Source organism: Rhynchophorus ferrugineus, unplaced genomic scaffold (genome assembly GCF_030347505.1).
Source record: "Rhynchophorus ferrugineus isolate W39M unplaced genomic scaffold, kcgeb_rfMv2 rfM11, whole genome shotgun sequence".
In the NCBI taxonomy this organism is placed as follows: Eukaryota; Metazoa; Arthropoda; class Insecta; order Coleoptera; family Curculionidae; genus Rhynchophorus; species Rhynchophorus ferrugineus.
The window spans coordinates 9,992,653-10,007,435 of NW_027472590.1; the positions used below are offsets into that span (position 1 = coordinate 9,992,653).

Sequence of the window (14,783 nt, forward strand, 5' to 3'; positions counted from 1 at the left end):
TATTTATATGATTGATATAATTACGGGGACAAAAAACTGTATATAGTAAAAAAATAATTTATTTTTGAAATATTTACTTAATTACATTGTATCAGAATAAAAGGCATCTTTGTGGGTTTATTTAGTCCGTCTTGGTTAGTTTTGTCAATACAGTTTGTTAAAACTTATTCCGTAAAACGTACGTACGTAGAAAGAAGTTACTAAAAAGGTAACTGTACATTTCTCATAAACATATATCACACTCTCATAATAATGTGTTTAATCATACACATATTTAACAGTTTTCAATATATAATTAACCAATCTATTTGACTGAGAATAGATTACGTGTTGAAAAAATTGTTTTTCGTTTTGGCACTGTTACATATATCGACGAATTCTTGTCGTAAAAATGGTAACTTTCTGAAGAGAAAATCCATGAAGTCTACTGTACTGACCCTGGGTTGCTCACTTGGGTTATTACTTTGGCATTCTCCTGAGTCACTGGCGGATTCACTAGAAGGCGATGATATCTGTAAAAAAATTGAATATGAACTTTTTCGTTAGCTCCTTCGCCATTTTCTAGCAAACCCAAAAAATGTCGGACATGTTTAGTGATAAAACGATTTATTACGTACTTTGTTATTGTTAAAATATTCACTTTCATTTATCATCTCCATGACGCTATCTTCAATAAGTTCCTGCATACCCTCATCACCTTCCATTGGGTTTAAAGGAGATGGTATCATACTTTGAATTGACCAGAGGTTTGGATAGGTTTGATTAAAAAGAATAAATTCTGGGGTAACCTGAAAATTATTTCCTTATCAAATAGCTCAAATTAAAATGAAAAATTGTAATACCTCATATTGCTGTAGCAAATTTAACAATTTGGTAACAATTTTAACAACTATTCGGTATACTTTTTTAGGAGCTTCCTCATTCTCCAATATAGTCTGAAAAACGTTAAAACAACCAGCGTTACTCATACAATCCAGCGCTTTAAATAATCTTTTTCTGATTTCTTTATCGTCCAGTTTGACGATCTTCTTTTGTTCTTTAGAAAAAATGACAGGCGGAAATTCGTCGTCGATCATTCCTTTAATATAATATAAGGTTAGAAATCAATATTATTTACTCTGTCAAGAGTGACAGATACTATAACCTCAAAATTAATATGAGATAATTATTAAAAATACGTGCCTTGTTTTTCTAGTTGCTTTCTCAGTACTTGTTCCCAGAACTCAACAGCGTAATCTTGTACTTCTTGATTTTCTTTTAAAGCTAAGTCTGACAGATACGTGTATATTTTAGCGATCTCTGCCGGTAATATGTCATTGTTTTTGTACATTTTCTGTGTCAATATGACGGCTTGTTTCAGAACAAATGGATCTTGTTCATTAGGAAATATACCCAAAATTTTATCCTAAATCAAATGTTTACTTTTTAATAAATAAGAAAAAGTACACCAAAACTTACGACAAATCCATTTTTAAGTAGCCGCTGTCCCGTATCTTTCATTTCAATGATTTCTTGGAGACATTTAATCGCAGTGGCTCGTACAGACTTATCTACATCCCTCAAAGACATCGTCAATATTAAATCAGGTAATAGAGCTTCTTCCAATATGGTTTTAAATGATGTGAAACCTGAAATTTTAATATAACATAATATGTTGTTCTAATACAGATCAACTTTTTAAATATGTATGGCAAAAAGTACTACATACTTATTGAAAACCTAAGAATAACCAATAGATGTCGCCACCATATCAAATTAATGATTTATTATTTTGATAACCCTGGTAATGCATAAAATAGGAAGGTGGAAATATATATAAATGTATTATCGAAATGAATTAAACAAATATTACGTTAGTATTGTTTGTGATCTGATAATGACATAGATAAAACTCAAGTACATGAAAAACTAATTTTGCATTCTCGGTAAATGTTTTTTTAAGTACTTGTCATCACTTTTGTTGTACCTTTTATGTCTAAAAAGTACAAAACAAAAATACCCACCTCTATTTGCTTTGTGACATATCGTACAAACAACTGTCAAAGCAGCACCTCTTACATCCGAACTGACGCTAAAGCACTTAGTAAATAGTAAACAGCCCAGTTCGTTAAGAGATGAATGTTGAGTATTATCCACAAGAAGCGCCATATTAGGGGACATGTGCTTCGAAATTGTCGTGTTTAAAATCTCCAAAGCATTTTTGATAACCTGAAAAATGAATGGATGACATTAGTTAATTTGTTGCCTATATATTTTCTGTCAATTGTGACATATCATAAATGTCATAAAATATAATTAGTTGTTTGTCATAGTTGACTTAATATGTATAAAAAAATAAATATTTTCATTAGTAATGTAAAATGGTAATTCTATGCTATGCAAAATATCGAACACAAAATGTGGATTGATGAAAAATATGAATAAATTAGAGAAAAAACATGCGGTTAATTAATTGGTAAGCCTTTTAAATATTTATTAGACCGTTTCTCGTTTACATTGAAATCATTTCTCGATATTATTTAAATTAAGGGTACGTAAAACTATTATATAAATTCTATTTTGAAACTAGATTAAACAACAATTAATGTCAGGTGTTCCCTGAAGTATTTATTTATATTTTTAGAATTATATTTTGATATAAACAACGTTCTTATTTCACTGAAAGTTATTAATACTGTAAAATACTTAGAATTATTGATATTACATTGAAACACGAGTGATTATAAATATTGTTTTCGAGTGTATGAAATATTGTTGATTATTTAATAGTGAATAATATTACCGGTGGTGGCCAGTTTGATGAGTAATACAGAAACTCATAGACCAAGTACGTTAATTCGATACTTCCGATGCTTTCTCTCCAGGATAGATCGAAATTTTCCAAATATACCAGGATGGCTTGGAGCAGGGTATCGGCAAACTGTTGGTATTGGTCGCATTGGCCTTGGGTCGGGTGTTGTTTGATGTACTTCGTGAAATCTCTCAGAGCGTACATCAGCACTTGGAAGACAACGGCCAGATTTTTTCTGGAGTATAATTGTTTGGATTTGATCAGACATTCTAGCGTCGTTATTTCGATTTGCAGGGGCTGCGTTGCCAGATGTTTTCTAATTTCGTAACCTAAAATAAGAAAGGAATGAGGTTTGACGTTTAAAGCTCAGTTGTCATCATGACGGACCTAATTGGAGACAGTTGACGCTGTAGAGGTTGAGCAAGTCGGCTAAGAAACAATTTCGAAGTTCTTCCTCGGCAGTCATGGGCACTCCGAACAATTTTTCAGCAATTACCACCAGAGGTTCCACTTGGAAAGACATTAGCTCGTCCTCGATATCGATGGACTTTTCTTTTACGAAATATTTGGGCATCTTCCTGCATACGTTCTTCCAATACTTTTGCGCGTAATAATAGAGCTTGATTATTGTGTTCAAATGTTCTGAAATTGTATTTTCTGACGTTTTAGAATCGATTTTTGCATTTTGTCTTTTAATATGATATGATAACTTGTCTATTTATTCCGTTATACACTTTAATATAAATAATATAGAACCTTTATCTAAATTACAGATAATGTTACGTCTGATGCTTCCTATTGTCAACCTTGAGTTGATTTAACCGTGAATTTTGATGAGTAAATTGTTTACAAGTTATGATATTTAGGAAGTATTTTTCTAATAAGTTTGTCAACCACTTGTATCAGTTGTACAAAATATTTTAAAAAATTTAATACACAGTAATATAATAAATGGCTAGATTTCAAGAATTTATTTCAATATTTATCATACAACGTTACTTATTAGCCTTATAAAAACGAATACGAATTTAACGCCATCTATACAACAGAAATACTTCCTTTTTTCCCAACTGTCAGTTGTCAATAACTGTATGTAAAAGTACTGAAATGGTATTTTTTGATGTTTTAGAATATATTTATTGCATTTTGTCCTTTAATATGATCTGATAACATGTCCATTTATTCTGTTATATACGTTAATATAAATAATATAAAACCTTTATCTAAATTACAGATAGTGTAACGTCTGATGCTTTCTGTTGTCAACCTTGAGTTGGATTAACCGTGAATTTTGGTGAGTAAAATGTTTAGAAGTTAATATATTTGTATCAGCACTACAAAAAAAAACACAGAAATATAAAAATAATAATAAAAGTAAATAGTTAGGTTATGTAGTTAGCAATAGAATTATCGACAATAGACCCTGTTGCGACGCAAATTTATTATGAATGGTTGGGACTGTAAAATGTAAGTTACGATAATTCTTCGAATTCTTTCGGTTCTATTGTTAGAGGGTCTAATTTATTAGAATTTTAGCTGAAGTTTTTAATATATATGGCAAGGAAAAGAATTATGAATTATTATTTAAACATTAAACAAGCCACGTTTTGTGTACTATCATCTATTTACCTAGATGTATATGAAATAAATGTGTTAATTTACAGTTATACATCAACTAAACATCAATATATGAGCAATTGTTTGGTATATAACAATGCTACTAGATTGGAACGATAGAAAAAATAGACAAACTATTCACCATATGTCAAAAATTGTTAAAAAATCACGACAAATTATTTACCTTTCTTGATTTCTCTCTCAACGATTCGTAAAAATCCGCTCAAGGCTATGGGATCGTGATTGACTACCTTGATGCCGTCGAAAAGATCGGTCATCTCGTAGAAGGACAGGATTATCATGATACGGTCTAGCCTGAGGCAGAACTCGTTATCGCTGGAGAGCGTGGATAAGGTCTCGCAGGCCTCGCGAATCTGCAGTTTGAGGAAATAGCTCAGGATGTCCACGTTGGGACTGGATAACAGTCTCTCGAGGATTTCCACCACGCAGATCACGTAGGGATTCAGACTTGCGCATTCGGCCGGTGACAGATGAGTTATGGGAGCCTGTTTGGTTCTCGGTAGAATTCTCAGGGCGACACTGATCAACGTCTGCGTCATTTGTTTTATCATCTGGATGCACATTTTCAACGACATCTTCGATGCCTTTTGCAAGATCTTCGACAACAAATTATACCTAGAAGTGTTTCTAATTCGATTTTTTCCTATTACCATCCGCGGATCAACTTACATTCTTTGTTCTTCCCCACCGCCTTGACATTCGATAACCAACTCGTGTATATGCAACCAGTTATTCGTTTCGATTAGCCATTTCAATCCGGAGTCGTGTTCAAGACACGATCGCAACAGGTCCACGTACCTGGACTTCAGCTCGTGATCGGTTTTCGCGTTTTTGACATCCGACATATCGATGATCATCCCTAGCAGATCCTTGGCGCAGAGCTTGTTGAAAGTTTGCTCATACCTCGATATGTAGCACGCCGTGCCCAACAAACAAGCCTGTTGTTTATAATGAACTGGAGGCGTGTTTAATTTGTCGAACAGGTCTTTAGCTAAATAGAGTCGTTGTAGACAGTTATCCACTTGAGTTTGAGTGATTTCTATATCAACACCGTTTTCTAAAATATAAGAAAAAAAAAATAAAAACGCTGTACCATAACCTACACATTATGAAAGCAAATTTAGTACTTAAAAAATGTGGCGTCATCTATGGATTATATTATTAGTTGTCTAATATGACAGCTGTCACTGTCATAAGTTTTTTAATTATAATTAGTTAATTTTACGATACTACCTGATGTAATTATGGAACTAATTATAAATTAGTTAAAAAAATTAAGTCATATGACTAATGTATGAATTATATATATTCTTCTATTCTTCTTGTATACAAACAATTAAACTTTATGGTTGTCAATGTCAAAAAAATCATTAAAACAGTTTCAATTCTGTCAAATTAGCATATAATATGAATGATCAATATATCCAATATCAATTAATGTCCAAATTAAATAGGTTATTAGGTAAGTTCCTTTCTTCAGCTGTATAAAATACAGAAAAATTGTTAATACATAATAATATAATAAAAGAAAAAGAAAAGTACCAGAAAATATTGAACTATGATGTTAATGTAAATTATATTTTTTAACATTTTTATTTTATTATTTTATATGCATTAGAAAGTTGTAATATATAAAAGCTAAAATAAACTAAAAGTCAACGTTAAACGCGGCAACATTGCGACGTTTTAAATTGAGATGACTTGAGTTCACTGTCACTTTGGATAAATTATAGTTAGATTATGTAGTTAGTGGAAATGTCAACAATAGACACTTTTTTCAAAATCCAAAAATAATTGTTCGACACAGTGAAGAAATCATAAAATATTATTTAAACATTAAACAAGCTATGTTTTGTGTACTATCATTTACTTTAGTAGGTGCATGTGAAATAAATGTGTTAATTTAAAGTTATACGTCAAGTAAATATCAATATATTAGCAATTGTTTGTATCAACAATGCTAATAGATTCAAATATATATTACTAAGTCAAACTTAGTACTTAATAAATATTGCGCCATCTATGGGTGATATTATAAATTACATAATATGACAGTTGTCACTGTCATAAGATTTTTGATTTAAAACTAAATAATTTTCTGATACTATGTGATGTGATTATGGTAATAAGTATAAATTAGATAGAAAATTTAAGTCAGATGACTAACTAATTTATGAATCTATTAAATATATTTTTCGATTCTTCTTATACTAAAACAATATAATATGACAGTTGTCAATGTCATAAGTTTTTTTTCAAAATTAGATACTTTTATGATACTACATGTTATAATTATGGTAATAAGTATAAATTACATAGAACATGTAAGTCATATGACTAATTAATTAATGAATATATTAAATATATTCATCGATTCTTCTTATACAGAAACAATTGAATTCGACGGTTGTCAGTGTCAAAATAATCATAAAAATAGTTTGATTTGTTTAAAACTATGATATCGTAGTAACGTTCAATATATCTAATAACAATTAATGTCCAAATTAGGTAAGTTAATTTCTTGTAATGACATTGTATCTTGTGGTATTTATAATTGTCGCGAGATAAACACAAAGTAGGCCACATAATGTCAAAATTATAATATAACTATTATACGAATACAGTTTGTTTTTTGTAGTCAACGAAATGTTATTGTAATTGTATTTACAAGTATATATCTCTAATATTATGTTATTTTGTAGCATATGAGGTTTTCAGTCGTGATTTTTCGAGATTTGTTTAGGTCACTGGGTGTTCGAACTGTTGTTGGTTTAAAGAACTATACATGATGAAAATATATATACAATTGTCATATTTTATGGATTAAGTGTTTTGAATCTGAAACGCCATATGTTAAATTGAGTGTAAAAAAGTGTTATTTAATGTGTTTCGAGTTTTTCCTGTGTATATAAAAATAGTTTGATTACCGGAAAAGCTGAATACGGTTGAGGCGTCCAAGTTGACATCAATAGGGAATGTTTCATTGAAAAAATTGTTCCACTCTGTCTGTGCGTCTGATTTTTCCTGGCCGCCGGGGTCCATTTTCGGTTTCTTCACTGTCCGCCTTCCAGACCGCCTGAAAAAAACGAACACACTCACTTAACGTCGTACCGTAGTACCATAAGAGCACCGCGGAAGAACGGGCGAACAACACGTAGTTGTTTATAACCCGATCGTCGAATCAACAACTACCGACGATGGTGGTGATGATGATGATGATGATAGCCCGTGATAGAAGACGAGACGTTTTGCGATAAAAGCTGACGTCCTTGGGTGGCGTCGTACAAGGTGGTTCCGATTTACCGTTGTCGGTGCTTTTAAAACGTTTGGCTCAACGCCGTCTTACCTTTGACTGTTGCCGGACAACTGTCTCCTTCTCATTTTGCGAACACGTACCACTAGTACTTTCACTAAAACGAAACCGATGTAAACCAGGCGGGTACTGTTTGGCGACTGACTGATTACGATTAGGCACGCGAAATATGTCATCTGTACTGATACATTTTATCAGATAAATGCGGTTACTTCGAATTCGCGCTAATCACGCTATTTTTTTAATCAGTGATAAGAATATATAAAAAAATATTGCGGTTTTTTGGAACTTTTCGTGTATTTCATTGCGATTCATGATCTTTTACCATTTCTGTTATCTTTTTTACATGATACTGACGGTCTGTAAACGTCTGTTTTTAACATTTGAAGATGGACCTTAGTTAAACGTATTAATTTAACTCTTTATTTTTAAACAAAACTCTGCTCAAAGAGGCATCCGTCTCAAATAGTGGTACTCAAAAATGTGCCTTTTAACAAAAATTCATTAACGGTTAGATTGCAAGAATTTATTTCAGTATTTATCCTTCGAAATTTCTAAAGCACAAGAGTCTAATTCTAAAATTAAAGGTACATTTCAAGAATATAATATTAATAGATTAAATTATCTTGAATTCACAAATTAACCTAATATTTCTGTTGAGATTCAACAGTTTTAGTACATAAGAAATAGCCACTACTTATCAAAACACCTTATTAAAACAAACAAAACAGTAGAGATATTTTCTTTTTTCTCAACTGTCAGTTGTCAATGATTGTATTTAAATGTTCTGAAATTGTATGTTTGACGTTTTAGAATCGATTTATTACATTTTTTGTTTTAATATGATCTGATAACTTGTCTATTCATTCTGTTATTTATTTTAACATAAATAATATAGAACATTTACCTAAATTACAGATAATGGTACGAATGATGCTTCCTATTGTTAATCTTGAGTTAGATTGACAGTGAATTTTGATGAGTAAAAAGTTAAAATAATATAATAAACGGTTAGATTTCAAGAACTTTTTTCAATATTTTTTTTAGTTTTATTATTTTTTTCCTTCAAATTTACTTATATGCCTTATTAAAAAAACACGACTTTAACGTCATCTCTATAGTAGAAGTACATTCTTTTTCTCAACTGTCAGTTGTCAATAATTGCCAGTTAAAGTAATCAAAATGTATGACTTCAGCACGTCGCAATGTTGATTAATGCGTCAACTTAGAATTTTGGTTTACAACGTTTGCGGGTTTGGAACCTCTGACAACAGTGCCGACCAGTATCGACACAAATCGAATTTATTTTGTTGACTGATTCGGTTAATTCCAACGCATCAGACTGCATTCTGTCTCTTTTTACCTAGAGCAGTATATTTGACGTCATCTATCGTTCTTGTTATGTAGAACTGTCAAATTAAACTAATTGCTCTATGCTTTGGACAATTTAATCATTTTTGAATAATTTTAATATATTCCCCCCTTAGAATCTTTAAGAATTTGATCTTATTTCACACAATAATATAATCTAATTGGATCAGGATTGTATTTTATTTGAAAGAAGAGGTTTGAGACAGATAATAGCTAAAAAAACTGGAAGTGGTATATGATCGGTTGGTATTATGTAATGACATTTCGATAAAATAAATTTGATTATGTTTGTCATTTTTAATATTACGGTTATGTAATTGAGTTTATTACTGTAGGATTATTTGTGATAATGAAAACTGATTAAATTGAGAAAAATATAACAAAACGTTAGTTTTTCTACACACATGCATAACCAAACTAAATTAAAATGTTATTCGTTGTATCAAAATGCGTATGTCCTTAACCGCATAGTATATCTTGTTTCTTTAATTGTAATATGGACCTGGCTGAGACTAATATAGAGATTAAGTTAAGATCTGTCAAAAGATGACAGACATAATTAAATTTCAAATGCGTTTCATTATTTTTCATAACATTGTTTTTTGTTAATACTATTTTGGATTAATATATGTAACGTTATGTTATGTTGCAGTTTGATTGTTTTTATAAGTTATGTAAATTAATGGTTACATTTTAAGATCTTTTCATAACTTGACATTTCGCTATATCTAATAAAATAAATTAGGAAACCAGATAAAAAATATATTTATGCTAATTAAATGAATACTAAAGTCCGTATTACTCAACGTTGAGGAAACGAATCAGATTTATTTTCATTTTGGAATACATGTTACGTTAAGCAAGATGCATTATTTCCGTTTCTCGTATTCTTAACAGTTATAAATACGTGGTTTGAACAGTTAATTGTTTGGTTAGAATGTCGTTTAAGTAACAGGTATACTTATTATTTTGTTTGAAATTATTAGAAGATTATTTTACAGGTTTTCGTATTGGACTTATTAGATCAGTAATTGTACGAGTATTATCATTTTTTTTCCAGGTATGTAGTCATAGAGTAATAGAGATGCAACTCAATATGGGACTCTGGCGCAAAGTTTTGCTTTGCCCAACATCCAGAGGGCGCCATAACGGCAATTCAAGTAATTTGATTGGTCAACTTAAATCTCCATTATAAGTACCTGTAAGAAAAATATTTTACTGTGAAGACATTTGATTGGCTCATTAGTAATATTTTGCACGTGACAGCCTTGACGTCATGTTTAATTGACTAATGAAACAATTTTTTTCTGAAATAAATTTATTAAATAAAATTCAATTAAATATAAATATAATCTGTAAAAATAAATAACACAATAAATATACAAAATATAAATATAATATAAAAATAAATATATCTATAAAATATAAATATTATATACATATACATTGCAAATCAAAAGTATCTCTTCCATATTTTTTCTTTTTCATATTTGTTTAGTGCCATCAATTTAATAGGATCTATCACAGTTCTGTCTTTTTGTTTTCTTATACTGAAAGCAAACTTTGAGTTTTTCCCTGTTAATATTATTTTCACCTGTTTTACTCAAAAGTAGATAGCACACCTTGTTAGTACTTTTAATATTTTATCCAAAAGATCATTATGGAATGTACAATTGAAGGGTTTTTTTTGAACATTTGACAACAATTTTGTTATATTATCTACGTGGAAAAATCGCTAAATAAAATAAGACCTACTGTATACTGTCAGTACATAAAACAATTTTGTTGGAGTCTGGGGCACGAGATATTCTCTTGCCTTTATAGAATCAGTCTCAATTTGTGGGTCTACTGATTTATTCATAATTGTACGTTATACTTAATTTCTTTTTTCAAAAGTTTTACTAAATAACCTGAGATGTACACTACGGTACAACTTAAAACTTTGTTATAGGCACATCTGGACTGAAGTTATAGAGTCAAGTAATTAACGGTTAGAATGAGCAGAAAGATGGATACTGGCTGAATGAATAGAAAATTTACCATTACATTCTGGAGTTTGCTCAAATGTTGATGATACTTCGAACACCTTAGTAGTGGGCCTGGAACGACAGAAATAGGCACTACAAATAAAGTAAGATAGTTTAGAAATTAATAGTAACAATTATGAACAGAAATGTGACTGACTACTTCTATACATTAACAATTTACCTTCTATAACATTTTGATTTTGATCCACTTCCATTTGTACATATTCTGAGCTCGTGGTATTATTTTCACCATCACTAAATTGTTCATAAGTACCTAAAGGAAAGTTTAAATTTATCTCAAAAATATCTATGACATGGCAATGATCATAAATGTATTTCATGTTTAACCCAACCAGTTTAGGATTTTTAATGTTTTCTGCTTATTTCTTAAAGATCACCAGGTACTTTTTTAATGGAAAACGATGATGCATTTCTCAATATCTGTGCATCCAGGGACAACGAAATGAACCAATCAGATCCCGTCGCGTTAAAGATAGCGACATCTACATGTTGGACGTCGCGAAACATTTCGCCAAAATTTCCTATGAAGTTAAATCTCTATTTCTCTATGTATGTAGTTAATGAATAATATTAGGTTAGGTTGAAAGCACATGCTCAATGTTGACAGTATCAATATAGTCTATTCAAAACAGCAGTGAACCACGTCATCTGAATTGATGACGCATCAATTCTGTGTTTTAGTACATTTTGATTTTGACATATAACAAAATTCCAATCTAAAAAACATAATTAAATAAATTAAATGTTATCTAATACAATTTATTTTAACATTATAGTACACCTAATGCCATTGGATTAAGTATGCTGTGATGGGGAGGAAGACGTAATGTTCTGTGGCCATAACATTCAGCAATCTGATCTACTATGTATTTTTTCTCAGGCTTATTTTTACAGTGTAACGATTTCAAATAGTTAATTCTTTAATATGGTTTCTTCGAAACTTATTTTATGTACTTTAAGCCATTCCTTAATTGCAGCCTTTGTTGATGCATTTGTCGGGATCTTCTCCACCAGTGTACTATGATATGGTGTATTGTCCATAACAAAAACTGATTGGTTACTTCAAGTTTTTAAAAGCTGATTTTCACGCTTGGACTTAGAGGAAAACGCAAATGCTGCACCAGGAATAAAACCATTCCTGTTTCCAGCATGAAGTACTATATGTCTGCAATGATTTATTAATAAATGTTGTGACTAACAAAACTTAATCGATATTTATTCCAATGTTTACCTTTTTCCATTAACTTTTGTTGTCTTTACACTATATTTATTAGCATCTTGCCATGAGTGATACAATTTACAAATCTGAAAAATAAATGTCTCATCTAAATATACAAAATAATATAATAATTCTTCCTTGATTTCGTTATAAGTTTTTAAAAATTGTATTCTATTTTTTGTCTGGAAGTTCCATTAAACCCCTTCCATTATACCACTTAGATCCTATATTACCGAAAAGCGTATGAAGGCATGTCTTACATCCCTCAAATAGCTGCATATCTTTCAGATTTTTATGGATACTTTCCAGACTAACAATTTTCTCTGAAATAACTGTATTAAATTATGTTTCGATTGAAAAAACTACTTGCTGTTTTTGCACATTTCGTATATTTGATCTCTGATACAGCTAACATCAAGCTGATCTTGATTCGACGCCCGTTTCGCATAAAGACGGTTTCTTTTTGGTGAATTTAAGGTTATATTGTCTTCTATTTTTTGTGGTATTTTAGTAACCGTGTCCGTACTAATATTCAGTTCAGCTGCAATACGCAAAAAATATTTTCAATAAAACCGGGGCAATTTGAAATTTATCAAAACAAAGCGTTAAAATAATGTCTGCCGGTTTATAAACCGTAATTACAATATTTTGAAGAATTTTGCAGACGTTTGACAAATGGACGACTTTTGCAGGCTTATTCTGTTACACGTTCGAACATGTCAAATAGCATTCTATCTCTTTTTAACTATAATAAAATGAGAAGGAAAACATTGTCTGACTAAAACGAATTTTATAAACCGTAATTATAATATTTTGAAGAATTTTGCAGACGTTTGACAAATGGACGACTTTTGCAGGCTTATTCTGTTACACGTTCGAACATGTCAAATAGCATTCTATCTCTTTTTAACTATAATAAAATGAGAAGAAAAACATTGTCTGACTGTAAAACGAATTTACCACTTTCGACAGGCACATATTGATGAGTTCATTGCTGTTTTGAATGGACTATAGATTGTATCCGGATCTCGATTTAGTGAATTTTAAAGAAAATTTCAAATAATTTAAGATATATTTTAATTTGTCAGATTACTTTGACAATGCTTAAGCTTGTGGTAGTTCTTAATTCTGCCTTCATTTTCTTTAAACATTTGTGTCATATGTTAAAGAACTGCTATGACAATCAGCAAAATTAAAAAAATCAAAACAATCAAGTCTGGCATTATGGCCTTGTTCCCGGGACACTGGAACTATACTCATACATATATTAATGAACTTGTGTTGAAAAAAAAATGAAATTACATTTCCCCCAAACTATTATTATTTTATAATTAATACGTTCCAATATTTAAAATATCTGAAAATAAATTAGTGTATATTGTATGGTATATTATACATATAGTCCTTCCAATAAAACAGCCAATGTACAAACCATCAAGACTGTCGAACGTATTGCCAAATTCAGTTTAAAAAGGACGTCAAATCCCTTTCATATGTCAATGTAAATATAATAAAACAACACTTACCGACAAAATATTGTGGCTGTTTAATTAACTTAAGTCCTTTAATAAATATACATAGTTATTTAATTCATTATTATGAATAGTAATTTAAGTCCTTCAATAAATATGTATTAAATGTACTATAATGTTAAAATAAAATATATTTTATAATGTTTTTTTTGTTTCATTGTTTTATTTACATTTATATATTGTTGACAGAGTGAAAATAAACGAAAACTTAAATTTGGTACCGGCAACATCGCATTATAAATTTTGATGATATATATTGGCTGTTTTATTAGAAGCATTATATTATTAATAATTTTATTTTCATTCCCATGAATTATTTCTAATCCCTCAGATTCTCCATTTAAGCAATTACTTTTCATGGATGTAGACCATAGAAAATCTGAGAATAAATTGAAATAGTAAATATTCAGTGCTATATAACAGTTATCATGACATGTTTTCATTGGTATTTTGCAATAAAAGAAATACATAAAAACACTCTTTTTTAATTCTTCCAGCGTATTTGCCACTGGGGGGACACTGTCATTTTCTCGAGAAAAAATTATTTTATCCAATGTTCTTACTTTATATGCCTTACTTCTAGGGCTATTAAAAGTAAACGTATATTTTCCAAATTTCTTGTAATGTCCTTCCATGAGTCCTTATTAGAGGGCACCATGACGGGAAAAACGAATACAAAACAAAATGCATGCTAAAAGTATTTATTCACATTTGGGAGGTCGGATTTGTCTACGACATTTAAGAAGTAAAATTCGTTGAATACCATAAAAGCGGTTGTCCCTTGTTAGGGGACATATATGGATAGGATAAGATATTTGTTTTACTACAAGTGGAACTGAAAGGGTTGAAATACAACGTTGTATAAGAACTT

The 14,783-nt window shown here is 30.4% G+C and overlaps 1 protein-coding gene and 1 long non-coding RNA gene across 2 annotated transcripts; one reads left to right on the plus strand and one right to left on the minus strand.

Moving 5' to 3' along the window:
• Positions 1–41: 41 nt before the first annotated feature.
• Positions 42–8,495, minus strand: LOC143205286 (integrator complex assembly factor Brat1). The gene is made up of 12 exons (XM_076418508.1): positions 7,776–8,495; positions 7,357–7,505; positions 5,099–5,486; positions 4,593–5,044; positions 3,179–3,433; positions 2,783–3,120; positions 2,004–2,208; positions 1,459–1,628; positions 1,183–1,405; positions 843–1,078; positions 618–788; positions 42–512 (listed from the first exon to the last, which is right to left on the minus strand). Exons 1-12 carry the CDS (start codon positions 7,916–7,918, stop codon positions 324–326), a joined length of 2,919 nt encoding a protein of 972 aa, XP_076274623.1. The 5' UTR covers positions 7,919–8,495; the 3' UTR covers positions 42–323.
• LOC143205307 (uncharacterized) lies at positions 2,329–14,053 on the plus strand. Its single transcript, XR_013007791.1, has 5 exons — positions 2,329–2,455; positions 4,026–4,085; positions 11,065–11,244; positions 11,938–13,046; positions 13,210–14,053. It is a non-coding gene; the product is annotated as an uncharacterized LOC143205307 (long non-coding RNA).
• Positions 14,054–14,783: the final 730 nt, after the last annotated feature.

Bases quoted from the DNA above. Each gene is read 5' to 3' on its own strand.
- LOC143205286 (XM_076418508.1), bottom strand. From the start codon at position 7,918: ATGACATATTTCGCGTGCCTAATCGTAATCAGTCAGTCGCCAAACAGT. The intron at 3,434-4,592 runs GTAAATAATTTG...ATACAATTTCAG, and splicing joins TGAGAGAGAAATCAAGAAAG to AACATTTGAACACAATAATC. The intron at 513-617 runs GTACGTAATAAA...ATTTTTTTACAG, and splicing joins AATATTTTAACAATAACAAA to ATATCATCGCCTTCTAGTGA.